At 38.6% G+C, this 18,740-nt stretch overlaps 1 protein-coding gene across 1 annotated transcript in view; it reads left to right on the forward strand.

Moving 5' to 3' along the window:
* The window catches only part of LOC140233331 (GDP-mannose 4,6 dehydratase-like), a 113,807-nt gene that overhangs the window by 8,128 nt on the left and 86,939 nt on the right, over window positions 1-18,740 (forward strand). Inside the window, exon 2 of the mRNA XM_072313440.1 lies at window positions 15,179-15,223. Within this exon, the coding sequence (XP_072169541.1) occupies window positions 15,179-15,223 (45 nt within the window). The remainder of the gene's footprint in view (window positions 1-15,178; window positions 15,224-18,740) is intronic.

Below are 18,740 nucleotides of genomic sequence, written 5' to 3' on the forward strand. Positions count from 1 at the left end.
AATATCATCTAAATGCCAAATTATAGATGAAGTTCGATTTTCTTTAAAAAGGTGTGATTAGTAGTATGAGATATTTTACGTACTAGAAAATAAGTGCACAGAGTGGAGGACTTTGCATTACTTAAGATTGATGAAGAAAGATTTGGTGCCTATTTAATGTCATTCTACTAAATTTCCTTCCAAGAACTGAGTCTCTTTTTATGACTCTTATATTTTTCACTGCTACAATGTAGGCCAACCTTACCCTCATAATCTCTGATATGTTGTTTTTGGTTTGCTGAGTTCTCAGAATTCAAACACTTCTTCTTCTCAAGACAAAATCTGAAGAAAAAAAAAGCAAGGATATTGAGATGATCAGTTTCACATGCATTATATCTATCCAGTAAATATCCATTAGGAAGGAAACAACAAACCATAATCAAGCCAACAAGTAGACAAGCAGAACAATGAAGTGCTCATTTAAGCTCTGCCTAACATACAGTACTTTCATTCAAGGGCGACACGATTTAGTACTATGGGAAACAAAAAATGATTTGAACATCTGAGCACAGTTGTTGCTGGCACCATCACACCACTCGCAATTAATTCGCTCCTAATAATACAATGTTGCACACTTTTTCAAGGCTTTGATTATGATCTTGTCTGCCAGTGTCATATTCTTGGCAGGTGTGCGATTGAATATGCACACTATTTTGTATAGTTTTCAAGGTTTGTGTCCATTGAAGAATTACTGTTTTTATCTGATTGAATAGTTGGCAGCTTTTATATATATAATCTGACAAAAGTTCAGATCTTTGACAATGATGTTATGTTTATGAATAGGCCAATTAAGGTTTTTGAGGTCAGTTAGTTTGGATACTGTGGGTAATTGTGATACACTTGGAAGAGAAGAATGTGCATCTCGTGTTGTGATGTGACATGGTGGCCAAGTTTTCATATCCATGGGAAAATATGACAAAAGTCAATGGAAGTTTGTCAAGCATTGAAAGCCATAACCATTTTTCATGTTTTATTGGGGGGGGGGGATGAGTTGGTGGTAGGCAAAAGAAAAAAAAAAAGAAGAAGGAAAAATTATCAAAAGTGAGTTAATGTAGAATCATGTACATGTAGCAAAAAAAAAAAGAAGAAAATAATGGCAAATATGTGATTTTGGCATGTTTCATATTATGTATTCAGTGTCTGTCTCAGAAACGTGACTTTCCCGTCATAGAGTTGATGGGGTACAATCAGAGGAAGGTGTACAGCACTCCAATGTTGGACCCGTCGTGGTATCAGACTGAAAAACAATACATTCTCCTTGAAATCATGTCGTGGAATGATGGTGCCCATTGTAAATTGAAAATTATATCTCAAGAATGTGCTTTTATTTTTCTGTGTTCAGGGAAACTGTGTCAAAAAAAAAAAATGCAAGGAGGAATTTCTGTGTGTAAATGCCAGACAGAGCAATGGTTGTCAGCCATTGGACTCATAGATTTAGCATAAATTTATAGCACATTAAGTGTCCAGTGACAATGGCGCAGGTGAAAGTTGTCCGAATGTGAAAGCTACATCAAAATTAGAAGCAATTATATTTAGGGGTATAGTAGAGGTTGTTTGAGATAGATATAGGTATCTTTTCCTTTCTCATCCCTTTCAAGCCAGAGAAGTAAAATGTGTATTACTGTAAAATGTGGTGGATGTACAGCCGTACAGCCATGCATGCAGAGTTCCAATGCATTTTTTGTGTGTTTGTATTTATGTGTCAGAATGCTTGTATGCTTATGATTGATAATGCAGCATGTGCCATCTTTAGCATCATAGTTTTAGCGACATTTGGTACCCTTGTCGTATATAGTCATACCATCTTTTTTGAGTGCGTGATCGGTCTCATTTATACATTATCGAGTAGGTGGGGCTTCCTTGGCATGCGCGCTTACATGTAGTTGACCCGACCTCCTGCTTTATCCCAAAACTATTGCATGGATGTGTGGATGTGTACATTTCTTTCATGTAGTCCCCACTGCATGCGAGCTAGACTGGTAAACATCAATTTACTTCCGTCGCTCCTTGGTTTTCATGTTACAAATACAGCGTGCGGTCTGAGTGCTACCTTTGTCATCACCGTGTCATGGGACAGCGTATATCGTTGTGCGCAGGGCAGATTGTCGTTACAGCGCTTCCCTGCGTCTGGCAGAGTGTTGTAAGTGCACTTCCCTGTGCATGGCAGAATGTTGTTAACCCTATGCGCACTCCCATACCCTAACAACAATCTGCCATGCACAGAGATCGAAGTGCCGCAATGACAATTTGCCGTACGCACGACGATATGTCTAAATACACACCCGTATGTGTTGCAATATACATCCATGTTGATGCAGCGTTGTTACAAGTGATAGATTATTAGATAACACTGTGTCTCTTGGAAGTCACTAGCAACCCTGCTGAAGAGGACCGCCTCGGCTGGAGAATTCCTAATTCCTCGTCCTGCTGTCCGGTCCTCTTCAGCCAGCCCTTTATCAATACCAGGCCCTCAATCGGCGGGAGATTGACTGAGAACACAAAAGGACCAGCAAACATTGCTGCCCTTTCCGAAAATCACCCCGAGACTGGACCAATATTTGCAGGATAGATTCACCTTAATTACCCTCCGTTTGCTTCAATGAGTGTTGTGTGCTTATCACTCTCTTGTGTTATTTATGTTGTGTCCCAGCGCTCTGTGCACCCCCTCCCAGCTCCCTTTGAACATTTGGGTCTGGTGTGTGCACAGGAATTTAAGGTGGGTTGTAATATGCTTACAAGCCTCATGAGAACTTTAAGCTGAATCAAGTATGACTTTTGCAATAGGTAAATACTGTATGCCAGACACTTGTTCACGTAATGATGTAGGCAAAGTTTGAGGGTGAAAGACATGCCATTTTTTTAATTTTCAAGCTGGTCCTTTTTTTTTTATTATTATCATAATTTAGTAATCATGGTGTATATTAAACAGTAAGGATTTTATGACAATCAGACGAAGTGGTAAGAAGGTTAAAAACTTTAAGTTTTACAAAATTTGTCCAACATAGCAGGTACATGGGCAGTATTTAGAGTAGCAAGCCATACAATGTGCATCACAACTCATCTTGCCAGTTGCTCATGACACAGCCTTTGGCGATGTAATGATACTTACATTTTAAAACAAAGCACATCACCTGTACATTACTGCTGAATAAACATTGATAATCATTCAACAATTTTACAGTATGATTAATAGACTTTAAAATGAATGTCTAAAATATTTGACAGATTTCATAAGAAGAAAAAATACTGCATTGTAAAGGATCAATTAATTTTCGTTCAGAACTCTCCTCATATCTAATATACATGTACATGTATATAAACTTTAAAAGAATGATTGGCTAATGTATAGCAGCACATAAATCTATCTGTGTCTTTGAGTGACATAAACTTGGAAAGTGTTCTATACTGTACACTACACTATATGTATTTTTGGAAAAATCAATACAGCCAGAATTAATTATGATGAGAAACCTTGCCAAGAAAATGCCATTGAGCTGCCAAAACACACCACATTTTGCACAATAGCTTTCACACTCTCAATACAGGTTAACCTTTAAGTGAACAAACATTTTGAATGGCTTTAAAGGGGTTTAACCTTGCCATTGTCTTTGTAGTGATTTGTTTTTGTACAGCATCAATGCCATTTTGAAATAACAAGTCTGGAAAGGGTAAAGGACAAGTTGAGCCAAATATATGTGTGGATTGAGTGAATGTACAGCAGTATTAGTTAAACACATCAGTGAAAGTTTGAGGAGAACCCGACAATCTGTTCAAAAGTTATGAATTTTTACGGTTTCGAGGCCGCCATCACTGGATAAGAAGACTACGAAAATTTGTGATGTCACCACAGGACAGTGATGTAAAGAAGATATTCAGCACATTTTTGTATTTCTAGCAAAATGAAAGATCACTTGCTTGGCTTCTTTCAGAAAGGCGAAGGAATGATATTACCTTAATATGAAAAATGCACATTCCATTGACTTGTTACTGAGGGAATGTGTATTTTTTATATTTAAATGAATATTTGTGGAATTCTCCAAAATTTTCTTCATATATTTGTACATGACATCACAACTGTAATCCTTCATTTAGTGATGACTGCACAAAAGTTTTTAAAAGTTTTAAGTTTTGAACGAATTGTCCAATTTTCCTCGAACTTTCACGAATGTGTTCTGCTATTAAATATTGACTGCATTCATTCGGGCCACATATATATTTGGGTGAACATCTTCTTTAAATGCTAAATACCATACCATTGAGTTGTGTCTGCCGTAAATATACTACACTGTGCTCAAAAAACTGATTATTGAAGGGTTATCATTCTTGTGTGTAGGACCTTGTTTGATGCCAACCAATGCATTTTTGTGTGTCTAAAAGCAACCGTCAATCATACAATCTGTGATTCTGTTTAAAAAGTAATGTGTGACTGGATGCAGTCCCGAGGCATTATCCATTCGAGTTTTGAGCCATTTTCGGTGGATCTTAGTTGTCCAAACAGGTTGACCTTTCAAACAAGTTTTAGGATATATATAACACAAAAATGATATTAAAATCATTACATTGTAGCACATAATGATTATTAATTAATTCCCTATGGGCCTATGTCTGATTTGTGTATTGAGGTTATAGTCTCAGATGCAGGCATTAAAAGAAAACTGAATGTTCGATCAACAGCTTGTGACATTTCTGTTACAGGGTATGTTGTTTTGTGGTTTGTGGTCATTGAGGAGATTCATTCAGCGTGTGAACAGCCCGCAATTCAAAACCCGAATAGAAGCACGTTGCGCAAACACGGGATTATAAATGAGATCTATATTTGTCGCCGTCCGAAAACGGATCTAGTGGTTCGCGGTGGCACTGCGTGGCAGTGGTGTCTCAGCGGTCAAGACTGAAACTTTCCATTGATAGAGAAACAAGCTCCTTTACACGCATGATCTTGACCATTCAATCAAGTGCAATTATCTATCCTATTGTGCTTTTGTAAGCCTCCTTGCTCTTGGCAGTAGCTGGAATTTTGCTGGATCGTAACCAAACCGCAACATAATAAAACATAGCGCATACGAGGAACATTGGACGGCAAAATGACAGCCACGGTGACATCAGGACTAAACGTCATTGCGGGTGCCCACAATCCGACACTCGGTGCCAATAATGTCGCTATGCGAGTTTCCATTCGTCTTACGAAATCCCCTTTTTTCTATTTCTGATGGGAAGTTGCAGACACTGCGTAAGAAGCATGCTGTCATCCAATGGCTACTAGAATTTGCACCACTGCATCTCTGTAACAGTGTTTGTTTGTGTTTTGTTTGCTTGTGTTGTTTGTTGTATTTCCATCATTGTTCTGAAAGAGCAGGGCTACCTGTTGTAGATGAGCAATCATTGGCTTCTTTTGTTGTGTCTAACTTGGACAGTAGAGGGAGCTTTTGGCAGTGCTTATGTAAAGTGCAATCCACACCATGTCCACATTGACCTTGAAGGATTCTGCAAAATTGGAAATTTTTCCGTGAGTGACTTTTTGTGTATATTTAATTTCATTGATAACCACAACAAAGAATTATGCCCCTACAGTATACACTGTATACATTGAGATCAAAATATGTTGATATATTACATATATATCACAAAGAGCACACAAAAAATGTAAGCTACAGTTTAGTTTCATGTCACACGAAATACACATGTCCATTCTTTCATCAGACTAATACCCAGACAAACAGAATAGTTAAAAGTTAAAAGAAAAAAGTGAAACTCGCGTCCCACATTTTTTCACTGAATAGTAGTATAAGTCACAATTGCATGTATTGAGATTTGAAGGGGATGAAGCTACAGCATCTTAAATCTCCCATTGGTTTTTGTACACCAGTATGATTAAAACTATGTTTTGGTTGATTTAAAGTGAATACTGCAACATCACACACCCAAGAAAAAAAAATGTTGATTTACCCTTTGCTATATTTTTTATGAGACTGCAATAATGTGCTGCAAAAACTATAATATATTAAATTGATATCATGTTAAAAAACAAAACAAGGAAATGAAGTGGATATATCTCAAATAGTCAGTCAGAACCTTCTCAAGTGATGACATCTCTCCTCCCCCAGTGTGGGGGTGTATTTATGGCTACTATCACTGTTTTATGAAAACATGTTTTATGAAAACATCTGAACTTGAGAATTCTGTAACTTTCTAACACCATAAAAAGAGGTAATTTTTATGTGAGTAATTTTTCAGGCTAAGCCGGGTGCAGTGATTTTTGGTGTGTTTGTAATTCTGCAGAATCGAAGTACATCAAGTTTTAGAGGTATCAGAAACAAAAGTACTCATGCACTTTTATTTTTGTTCTAGTTTCACATTGTGCACAATGTGCTAAAATTTACACTCCATGATTTTTTGTTTTGTTTTGTTTACAGGATTAGAATGTATGCCATCATGCTCATCTTGTTCTACTGTGAATGCAAATGCCAACTTAAAGTTAACATGAGTGTGGTACTGGAATTCAAACTTATCGGCTGTTGCCTTAGAAACCAAGAAAGTTACAGCAATGATTTTTCCAGCGAAGCATCAGCATTTTCTCCAGTGAGATGCTGGCCATGAAGCAGATTGCTGGTGTGTGATGCATGCAGTGATTTATAAACCAATGACAATGCACCCACAGTTTATGCACCAAAGTAATTTCAGGACAGAGCTTAAAAATTACATCATCAAATTAGTGGGCTTCTAGAAGCCTGCTGCTACTTCAGCCAATGTTTGTGTGTATATTTATTCGTAACTCGCCTGCTCAGTGTGGGACATTCAAGCACAATACTTTTGAGAACGATTTGGTAATTTGCATACGATGCCATTCGCAGTTAATTCAGGGAGTTCTCCTGCTCAGAGTTCAGTTCAGTTCAATTGAGACTTATTTCCATTCAATTTGTTCACTAAAAAGTATACATAACACAATCATTGTTTTATCATTTTTTAGAAAATGCATCATAAAATTAAAAAGTATAATTTACTATACGCACAATTTTATTAAAACTTTTTCATTAAAACAAACAATGTCATCAAACGTGACTTTGATATCAGATCTCCATACACTCCTCCGTATATAAGACTAATTCTTAACACTGTTACAGTTGCACTGTTTGAGATACCTTTATTTTAACTACCTGGTATCTCATTGCACATAATATGAATTACAGTTGAAAAGGAGTGTTTCTTCCACAACATGTACCATTCAATTCACCACCACCCCCCCCCACCCACACACACACACGCACAGTAAACACTAGCTAGATATCTATTTTGTCTAGGGTTACAATGTACACGTTTGTGCTCTTAATTGTTACCCCATTGGTATTGCCATCCCATGAAGTAAAAACCTACTCAATGAGTAGGTAAATGTCAATCCTGTGTGTACCTACCAGTATTTGACCCCTCACCCCACTCCACCCAGCAAATTTGGGTGTATCTGCTGGTAGTTCGTGTTTCTACCTGCCACGCTGGCACTCTTGGTGTGTTGCACCACCCTCACAAACTTCTATAAACCTGCTTGATTTATACTTGATTCATACATTGCACAATTAATGCTCTCCTTTTCTCTTGGAGGAGGGGGGGGGGGTAGATTGGATGGGTTACTTACAAAAGAAGAAATAAAAGTTCACATTTATTTATCTGTCCCACTACTATTCATCACCTACACATAGGCACTGATTATGTTTGTGTGTTTTGTTTTTTTCAAGGCTTGTTTTCACACCAAAGTGTTGTTAATCTGTGGAGCAGTGCCAACAAATAAAGATATCTTTTCTTTTCTTTTTTTTTCTTTCGGTGATATGTATTTAAAACTTCTCTGTGCTGTGATAAAACATGTAGGTGCCTATTAACTGGGTTTTCGTGTACTCATATCTCAGCTTAAGGCTGCTGCACTCACGCATTCTTATCAAGGACCATGCATAATTCACCTGAATCAATATATTGTCCCAGTGCTCAGAGCTGTTGGTATAGAAGTTTCACTTTTGTTGTTCAGTGCTTTTGTTGGAAAGTGCTTTATGTTGTTAGACCATAAAGAAAGTGTGTTTTTGTATTTTTTTTTTCTCTTCCACTTTTTTCTCTTTTCTACTTATCATTTTTTTTTAATATGATTATGATGATGGGGTGATGGTGATTATCCTTATTTCTATTATGAAAATTATCTATGCTATCATTATTATTAGTCCTTTTATTATCATCACCTTTACTATCGTCGTCACCAGTATTATTAGTAGTAGCAGTAGTAGTAGTAGTAGTAGTAGTAGAAGTAGTACTGTTTGTCACAGTTATTAATCAAGTGGCTTTATGGTAATTATTATGATAGCTTCCCTTTCTATGTTGACTGTGATATTTAGGGTGCAGTCACACATATGATGGCTTTGTGAATAATACTTCAATTTATAGTTATATAAATATTAATATTATATTAATAGATTATATAAATAATGGTTCAATAAGTCAATTCAAAGAAGTATCACATCTGAGGGGGTTGACTCACCCTGGGGAATTCTACCACAGAAATTGTCTCCTTGTGATCATCAAATTGGCATCCCTGAATTTTGATGAATAAACTGAATGTTACTGAGAGATTAGCTGATCTCGTTAAATTTCATCAAATTGGCACTAAAAAGCTAAAAACAAAAACTGAAACAAACAAACACAAATACAGCAATATGTCAGTTTCAGGGAAAAAATGGAACTGTAATCTAAAATGTGTTGCCAATTTGAGGGTCAGTATTAAAGGGAAGGTATAGTTTTGGTTGAGATGGGGCTACATGTTTCCAACTCTTTTTGTGCGATAATTAGAAGTCACTGATAAGATATCAAAGAGCATACAATTCCATGTGGAATTCAAAGTTTATTTGATAAAAATTGGTTTTGAAATGGCTGAGATATCCAAAAACAAAGAGGTTCTAACAAAAGGTGGGACCCTACAAGTACTTTTATTAGTTCCTCTTTGTTTTACTTTATTTTTTGATATCTGCCATTTTAAAACCAATTTTCATCAATTTGAACTTGAATTCCTCTTTGAATTGTGTGTTCTTCAATATTTCATAGGTGATTTCTAATTACCTTGCAAGAAGTTAAAATCTGCATCCCCGATCTCAACCAAAACTAATACCATCCTTTCAAAATGGCAATTTGCAGGCTTCTGAATTTTTTGCAGCTGAACAAACTCTGATATATGAGCAACATGGGGTCATAAAAAGGGAAAATGAAAAGGAAAAGGAAAATTTTCCATATTAGACACTAACAAAGAAAAATAAGAATAATAACAAAAAGATATGACAGTGAACGAGAGAAAAGACAGGATTGAATGTGTAAAGGAGAAAATATAAGAGAGTGATAGGGATACATAGGAGGGAGAGGAAGAGATATATATATACAAGTAGATAGATAGATAAATAGATAGAAAGATAGATAGATAGATAGAGAGGGAGACAGACAGACAGAGGGAGAGAGACTAAACAGAGATTCAGAAAGAGACAGACCAAAAAGGAATATATTGCTATAATTATATTTAGACAGATTGAGAGAGAAAGAGAATGTAGAGTTTTGATATCGCCAGTAATTTAATCGCGAAGCTCATGCTGGAACGTATTGACCAAAAATACCAGCATATTTCTTAGTTCTGTACCTATTAGTACCATTAGTTCTGTGCTTGACAGGCACAGTAATACATGTATGTCTTGTAATGTTGTATTAAATTCTGTCCCTGATTGGTCTACTTACCCTCCTTTTTTATTTTCCCGAGATATAATGCGAAAGGACTTTGACTTGAACCTTTAAAACTGGGGACGTTGGATGCATTTTTAATTTGTTTGATGATGTATGCATTGTTCCAGCTGTGTGACATAAATTTGCAGTTTCAGCCCAGAGATTAACAAAGCCAGCCAGGCTGAAAGCTCCCAGGTTTGCTATGCCTGCTACATAGACAGATGGCCGCTCGACAGCCAACCACGCTCTCGGCCCGTCAACAATACTGAACCTCGGAGAGCCTGCCGAGCGCTCCCGCTGAATATTCATGACCACCAGTGGCCGCATTAGCATAATTCATCCAGCCGCCCCAGCTAATGCGACTATATTATGCAGACCGGCATGAATGGGCACTCAGAGCCACGCCCCCCTTCAGCAGCATGCTCTCATTCAGGACTGGAGTGGCCACGTTGTGTTGGTGCATACTGCACGCGCCTTCATCGTCCCTACACACTGGCTTCTTAGCTGTCTTTCGCTACTACTCACAGCTAGCAATCTATCACCGTCTGCTATTTTTCCTTTGCTATTTCCCTCTTTTTCCCCCGCCAAGATTTCCCTCCCTCAATGCAGGGGGAAAGTCCACCATGATTTTAGATCTTCTTCACCCCATTCATGAAGATGATATTTTCACCCCATCTCTACAATCCTCATTTTTTCTTTTTGTCTTTTTGTCTTTCATTCAAGTGGCTGAGGACGGCATGAATCATTTCTTGGTGTTCTCCCTTTCTCAGAAAATATATTTTTTCCATCTCCCTCGCGCGCTCTCTCTCTCTCCCTCTCCCTAGACCATGTGTCTATCAATCTTTGCCCATTACTACCACAGCCAGGCCTCGGCCGTGGCCATATATGGATCTTGAGAGCTGCTGATTGTAGCTGGAGACCTCTTCTCTTGGCAATAATCATGTTAAAGGGAGTCATCTGTCGTCCGATGTGTCCCTTAAAATGCACCATGTTGCCCTGCGCAGTGGATAGCAGTGTGTGTGGGTGTTGCACATGGCACGTGGTGTATGCTGCTCCACGTGGAAACAGCGAGCAGCACATTATTTTCTGCTCCTAAATTTAGCAACCAGTGTCATTCCATTGTGCCCGTCGAATCGGCAGGGAATCTCCCATGGATTCTTGGCTTGCAGTGTATTTGCACAAGAGGTATAGATATTTTATCTATCTATGATGAAGTATACTTTGAGCTTTTAATGGGAGCCTCCTCCCAATGGGAATCAAGAATAAAATGGCATACCCATGGCAGAAGTTGAGGTCAAGTTTGAGTCACGAGCGTGGGAAACTCTGAATATCTGTTGAGCTTTGGCCAGGATCTTTTTATTTGTGTCTACAAGTACTCGAGTTTGCTTTATGTCAGACAATCCATAGCCAAAGTTGGGATTGCCACAAAAAAGTCCCTGATAGATAAGTATGCTCTAGCATGCAATCAAATTACACATTCAAGTCTTTTCAGAAGAGAATGACTCTATTTTACTTGCATTATCTAGTATTCATACCTATGAGAAAGCAAGCAAAACTAGGCATTTTCTATTACAGTGAATTGGATGAACAAGAAATCAGACTTCCTTTAGATATTGAGTTGGTCACTATTTACATCTTGAGAAACTTTTGTGCACAACTGAAGGCTGTAGAATGTTGAATATGGAAATTTGTTCTGATGGAATGGAATGCAAGATTGTAGAGCACATTGTATGCATATAGTAGTGTATGTACTTGTGTAGACTTACATGTATACAATATATCTAAAGTCTTCTGGTGTTCTGGCCTTTACAGCCAGGTGGTTATTGTAGACAGGTTGATAACCAGTCTGATTTGATGCCATGATTATTGGGAAAGGCATTCATAGAGCTCAGCATGATCCTTCATATAATGTGAAGGCAGAAGGCATCAAAATAATCTCTGGCTGTCAGTTCTCAGAAATATATGAGTGCAGAAACAAATGTGTTTCGCTTTCGTTTTCGTTCAGATATTGGTTACCATTCTGGTCGTTGAAATGAAATATTGTTTTGAGAAATTTCGGTGAGGTGGGGGGAACAGGGGGAGGGTGAACCTTGCAGAGAAGGGCTCAACCATGAGTCTCTTACTGTGTTGCAGCATAAAGTATTGACTGTGGGTAAGGAAATATGTGACTGTACATTATGTGGGCTATTCTAGACAGGGTGCTGCTTTATACATTGCCTTTAATCCAGCCACTGCCAGTAGAAGCTATGCTGTGTGTAAAGTTAATGGTATTACAGACCAGTTTTCATGGGGGAGTTTTGTGTCTAGGCTTGATGAGTGTGCTGCAACCACACAGCACAGGTGGTGGCTAAGATTTGGCTTGACACCAACGGGCCTGTAAATGTCCATTGTCTCGCGAACAAACTATAGAAGTATGTTGGAATGCGGGAAGTGTTATCAGAGGTTTGTCTCATCTTTTCACAAATTTGTGAAATTGTCATCAGCGCAAATGGCTGATGCTACTCTATCACAATTATGCATAAAGTATACAAAAGCATACAGTATTAGCATTTGATAGTTTCTTCATTTACGTTATCATCATATGAAGCTACTCCGTTCTGCCCATCAGTGGTTGCATGAGCAACTTATTAGCAAACATACACACACACACACATACCCTCACAGACACAAAATGTGTACAGTATGTATGTGTGTGTGTGTGTGTGTGTGTTTTACATTGCACTTCTCTGCATTGGCTCCTCATTGGCAGGGCAGGAGGGCATTGACCCGAAAAGCTGATGCGATGTCACCTCCTCGACAAAAGAGGGCAGCCTACACTTAATTTCCCCCCCCCCCTCCCCAGGGTAAGAGGTTCAACTAAATAATTGGTTGAGGGAGGGGGAGGGGAGGGGAGGGGAGGGGAGAGGGGGATGGGGACTTGAGTAGCTAGAAAGACTCCTCTGACGCATCATAATATTATCTCTGGCCAGCTGACGCATCATCTCTCGCCGTCCAGAGCTCTATCACTGGGGGACGTAAACGGAGTGGCTGTGATTTCGTTGAGGAGCGTGTCTCCTTGCACGCACACTTTACTTGGAAAAGCACGCTGCGCGGGAGATTTGTCCTTGTGTCAGTGCCGACGCTGCACAGCAGTGGGAACACGCTTCATGTGATTAGGGTGTGCCTTTATTATTAGGGCAAGGCCTGAATTTCCTATGCAGCAACCTCTGGAATAACCACTACCACCATACTCTATTCCTACCCTGAAAAGAAAAATGATAATAATATATTTTTATAATCATATACATTATGAAATGAAAAATGCAAGCATTAATCTTCATCACCAGCATGTGTTGTGGTTATTGTAGCAAACAAGAATCTCAGACACTATACCAATATTTGCTGTTTTTTCAACTGTCAGATGCACATGGCATTGGTTTACATTGAGCAGCATCTGTGCAAACCAAAATGACAGTTGCCATTCAGCTACTACAGTCCATCCAATAAAAAAAAAAACAAAAAAAAAATAGATTGATAATTTGAATAATAATGATAATAATAATATAATCCCACAATACCTTGAGCTAATTTCTATAAAGTATTCACACACCATTATGTTAGGAGCAGGCAGCTGTGTGCAGTTCTATGTTTTTCAGTGGTTTTTTGTGAGCGAAGGCCGTTTTTTTTTTTTTTTTTTTCTTGTAGGATGCTTCATTACAATGCATCTTTGAGAATTTTATCCAAACAAAAAGCTAATGTATCATATATGACAGATAAGAAAAACAAGAATATGTGCTGATAACTATACCGATTCTCTGTTTTAGACTGCAGAATCGGACATAATTAATGATGCAAGATGTAAAAAGTAAAAAGAAAAAATGTTAGTGTTGGGAAGGCAGATATCAACCTACTGAGCATTTCCATGCTGCTGTCTGTTTTGACATTACACATGCATTCATTTTGTTTGTTTGTTTCTACTTCTGGGAAAGAAGATGGAGGAGGGAGGTGGGGGAGGGGGTGAGACATAGGATGAGGTATCATTGCGCTGCCATTGTACCCATAACCAACTTTGATTTCATTAGTCAGCCCTCGTGATCATTCATCATAAACGGTTGGCATCAATTAATTATGCATCTGCGAAAGAGAGCGAGGGACATTGAGAAGGGGGGAGGATCGCTGGCGAAAAAACGGCGGATGATGAACCGCCACTCTGGACCATCTGCCCCCAAACAGAGCATGGATGGTTTTTGTGGTTAACCCCCACCCCCACCTCCAGATCATTCGGTAGTTCCATTACCATTACCCTCCAGACGCTTGCCCCCTTCCCCTCCCCCTCCCCCTCCCCCTTCCCTCCCAGATGTTATTGTGGATGAGCAGTAAGGAATTTGAACTGTCAGCCCCTGTTGTGGATATGTATCTGTGCGGTTGGAGTAGGGGTGGGAGAGGGGACAAGATTGCTTGCAGACATGACATATGAGGCCAATTTTCTTGATTTACCCTAAATTTGGGGGATAAACAAATTGTCATGACAAATTGGATGGAGTAGGCATATAATGGTTAGAGAGAAGCAGTGGCTAAATTGTTGGCTAGGGTGCCTGCTCGGGGCAGACTTTAAAATGACCACAAGGGATTTCAGACTTGCAGATGAACTGGTAAATTGATTTCTGGCACAAGTTCCCTGACATGTTAATAGAGTCATGAAATATTCGGACACTGGGATGAGTTTCCATGACAACCCCTCCAAAACCTGCTAAGACATCCCATGCCGACACAAACTCCTCTACCGGTCAATCCAGCACGCAACATTCAGTCTACATGCATGCATGCGTGTACTGTAATGGAAGTGACATAAATGCATAATTATTCTCACCTCCACTATTTCATCCTTGATTTAGAGGTCATATTTCATATTTTTCAGACTGCTAATGCTTTTTGCCAAAATTAATCAGGACTCAATTGCAGATATCTCTGGACCATGATTGGTAAATTGTAGTTCGAGAACAAGGTTGGGAGAAACATGAATCTAGTTTGCGTTCAGACTTGCATGAGAGCTAACTTCTTTGGCAAAAAATGCAATGCATCTACAAGAAAAGTATTTTCAAGTCTAAAACAATTTTATAAAATCCCATGCAACCCTCTTAGTAGGAGTTTAGAAGAGTCTCTCAGCAATTTGCAATATCCGTGCTTTGACAAGTATTTGATAATTGCATTCTCTGACTTTTCTTGACCCTTACTACTGTTTTGAAGTATCAAAGGTATATGGTAAGTAGCTCATATTATGGATCCATTGCAATGGTTATAATGTGTTATGTTGTAATTTCTTTTCTTTTTTTTTTCTTTTTTTTGCTATAATCTTATTAACCCTCCTCCATAACTCCTATGTTGACCATCATACTCAATGTCTAATCATCATTGTCTCATCTTTTTGCAGGATGGGTCTTACCTGGCTGAGTTTCTCATTGACAAGGGATACATGGTGGGTATGCCAGAACGGTATAGTATATCAAACAAATTTCACTGATCACAAATTTCTTTTTTTTTTCTTTCAATACATACAAGTCTATATCCACTGACAGCATTACTGTGCTGGCTTGCAGTTTGATCAAACATTTTAGATAATCTTTCACACCTCTTCAGATCTACATCTCCCCCCCCCCCCCTATATCTAGTCAGTGTCAAATTGATTGGTTTTGCAATTTATCGAGATACCACAAACTTTAGATTAACCAGGGGCGGCAGAGCTGCCAATTCTCTCTGATTTTTCTGGAGGCTGCCAGGAAACTTTGATATATCTGTATGTTCAGACAAGAACATGAAGTTTCCCTGATTTTTTAAAGTTATTTTCACCCCTTGAGATGCCTGTTATGACTAAGCATCTTCCTGGGTCATTCTTAGTGGTCTGCGTGATTCGGATGTAGAAATGTTGGCAGCCCTGGCACAGTGAACATTGTAATGTAGGCAAGCTTTGCTATTTCTTTTTTGGTGTGTTTTGTTGTTGTTGTTGTTTTTGTTGTTTTTGTTGTTTTTGTTGTTAATAGGAGATTCATGCAAGAAGTACATATATTTAATTGACTATGAAAGAAGCTACAGTTTTATCTATCATTTAAGATGAAAAACAGTGAAAGAAACAGGAAGAGAAAGAAAGTCATTGATCAGCAATGATCATGTATAAATGACCAGTTTAGGCTAATGGGAAGTTGAGATATCTAATTTGAAAGTTCAAAAAGGAATACTATACACTGCATATGTACAGTTTATACATATATACATGTAAAAGTGTGCTGTATGATCACACAGTTTGTACAATGTAGGCTTACATTTGCATATTAGGATGTGTTAAGTGGTGCAATGCAGGTATCTTAACAAAAAGAGGCTGCCACTTTGTTCTCCAAGTCTGTTCATTATGGTGGCCCTGAAGTACGCTCAACGACAGGTCATGTGCGCCGTGAATTTTGCGACCAGGTCGCGAAATTGGCGATTTGGGACGCCAAGTTCGTGACCCGGGACACAAATTTCGTGACTGGGGACACGAATTTGGCAACCAGGGACACAAATTTGGCGACTGTGGTCACGAAATTCGCGACCAAAAATCATGAACTTCGCGACCCAAAGTCACAAAATGTGCGACCACAGGACACGAATTTTGCATCCCCGGTCGCCAAGTTCGTGTCCCGGGTCATGAAATTCGCATCCCGAGTCATGAACTTGGCGTCCCAAATCGCGAATTTCGTGACCTGGTCGCAAAATTCACGGCGCACATGACCTGTCGTCGAGCGTACTTCAGGGCCACCATAGTTCATTCTTTACATGGTGGAAACGTCTTCTCATTTTTCTTCTGTTTTCTGCCTCCAGTGACAAGAATTCATGCAATGCAATGACTCGCTATCTCTCCAGAGAGTCTAGAGCCTTGTATCAGCCAACGGAAAAAAAAAGCAAAAAAAAAAAAAAGGAAAGAAAAACAAAGTGAAACCATAAAGAGATGAACCTTGGCTGGCCTTCGTGTCAGTCTTTCGACCACATTCCTGGATCTGATATGATGAATTGCATCCTGTTCTTGCTTTATTGCAAAATGTGAATGATATTCTTTCCCATAAAAAAACAGTTTGGATGTTGTTTTGTTTTGTTTTGCTTTTTTTTCTCACTCTATCTCTAATAAGTGTGGCTCCCATTAACCGAGATGGGTCACCTCATCGAAGAAGCTGTAGTTTTGTCAAAGATGCCATTAAAGCTGTGCAAGAAATCTCACCATGGAACTTTCATTCATCAAAGCTGATATTTACTTGAGAAGAGGAATATTTCTATTGTCCATATGAAGATGTAGAATTGAAGAAATTCATAGAGCAATTTTACTTCTCACTTGAAAACAATTCTTCAAAATGCTCCTGCACTTCAATTTAAAAAAAAAGGGGGGGGGGGAAGGGAGAAATTGTTTATAGTGGAAATGTTTGTAGTAATAAGGTAATGAGAACTTGCAACATCTAGCTTCAGCGATCTGAGTGATTAGTTTTGGGTAACTTTCCCTCTCTCTCTCTCTCTGTAATAGTTAAGAGCATTGTGCAGGATGTACATGTACCACCATGGTGGCTATGAAAATCTTTAAACATTCCTCATCCGGATTTTTTTTTTTAATGTCTGTCGAGTGGCAGCTGTAGAATTTGTGCACGCCACTAGGTTTTACATACGTTGGGGAAGACCAAAGATGTAAAAGAGGTAAAAAAGAAAAAAAAAATCAAGAAAACTGGGTATTCAATCATCTCAGTTAAAGGAGCTCAAATGCTCGTAGACGTATACACTAATGTCTACTGTTTAAAATCGAAATTTTGCGTGCTTGGCAGGGTAAGATGAAATTTGCATATAATTTTTTTAGTTTCGCTGATGGTCGTGAGCAAGCACTTCAAACCAACACACCGCTGCCACAGCTATTAATGGCTTTGGCAGCACATACTACAGGAAAAAGTAACTGGTCCCCATTACGACAGCAAACTAGTTCACGCTACCGGACAGGCCAATGTGAAGAAAACTACACATGACCCCCCCCCCCCCCCCCAAAAAAAAAAAAAAAAAAAAAAAAGAAGAAGAAGAAAAAAAAAAAAGGTAAAAATTTTGTGCACTTTTATTTTCACTCTAAATGCGTTTTGCACGTAATGCACGAAAATTTCCAGTATATCACTTCTGTCTTTAAGACATTTTCTTTTATCTAATTTCATTTAAAGAGTCACTCGCTCTCTCAAATTTAAAAAGAAAGAATGAAAAGACGTCACATGTAATGCAGAACTTCCGGTTGAAACATCTTACAGGGCTGGTTTTCTCAGAGCCACATGCTAATTTCTTTCCTTATTTTGGATTACATGCCACCACAGATGGGTCATATTCTTTAAGTGATTTTCTATTAAAGCAAATTGGCTCTCCGTACGTGAGAAGTTGCAATGCACAATCAGTTTGGAGCCTCCTGAAGCACTACTGTTCCAACGTCAAACACAGGTCTATTAAAATCTCTGACCAATTTCAGTGGATTTGCCAAGATTAAATCCTTGAAATTTCTCTCCTGAGCATTTTACAGTACTCTAAAATTGGATATTTTCATGTGTGTATTTTTTCGCACCCAGCCGGGTAAGATGAGTTTTGCATGTTCTCATTCTGCGGAATCAAGACATGACCTACTGTAAATGTTGAAATCTTTGCGGTGTTGAAATTTTCGCACATTTTGCACAACGAGAAACTAGCGCAAAAATAAAAGCACATGAATATTTTTGCTTGCTGCATGTTCCAGTAGTTCATGCGAAACTAATCTTACCCGGTAGAGCACGAAAAATCACTCATGCAAAAATATTCACTTTTACAGTATTGGTGCATGTAGCAAGCAAAAATATTTGCATACTTTTACTTTCACGATGGTTTCTGGTTGTGTGAAATTAACACAAATTTCAACACCTCAAAAATGTCCACTTATACAGTATTAAAGTGCACACATGAATTTTTGACAAGGAGGAAGT

Source organism: Diadema setosum, chromosome 9 (assembly GCF_964275005.1).
Source record: "Diadema setosum chromosome 9, eeDiaSeto1, whole genome shotgun sequence".
Taxonomy (NCBI): Eukaryota; Metazoa; Echinodermata; class Echinoidea; order Diadematoida; family Diadematidae; genus Diadema; species Diadema setosum.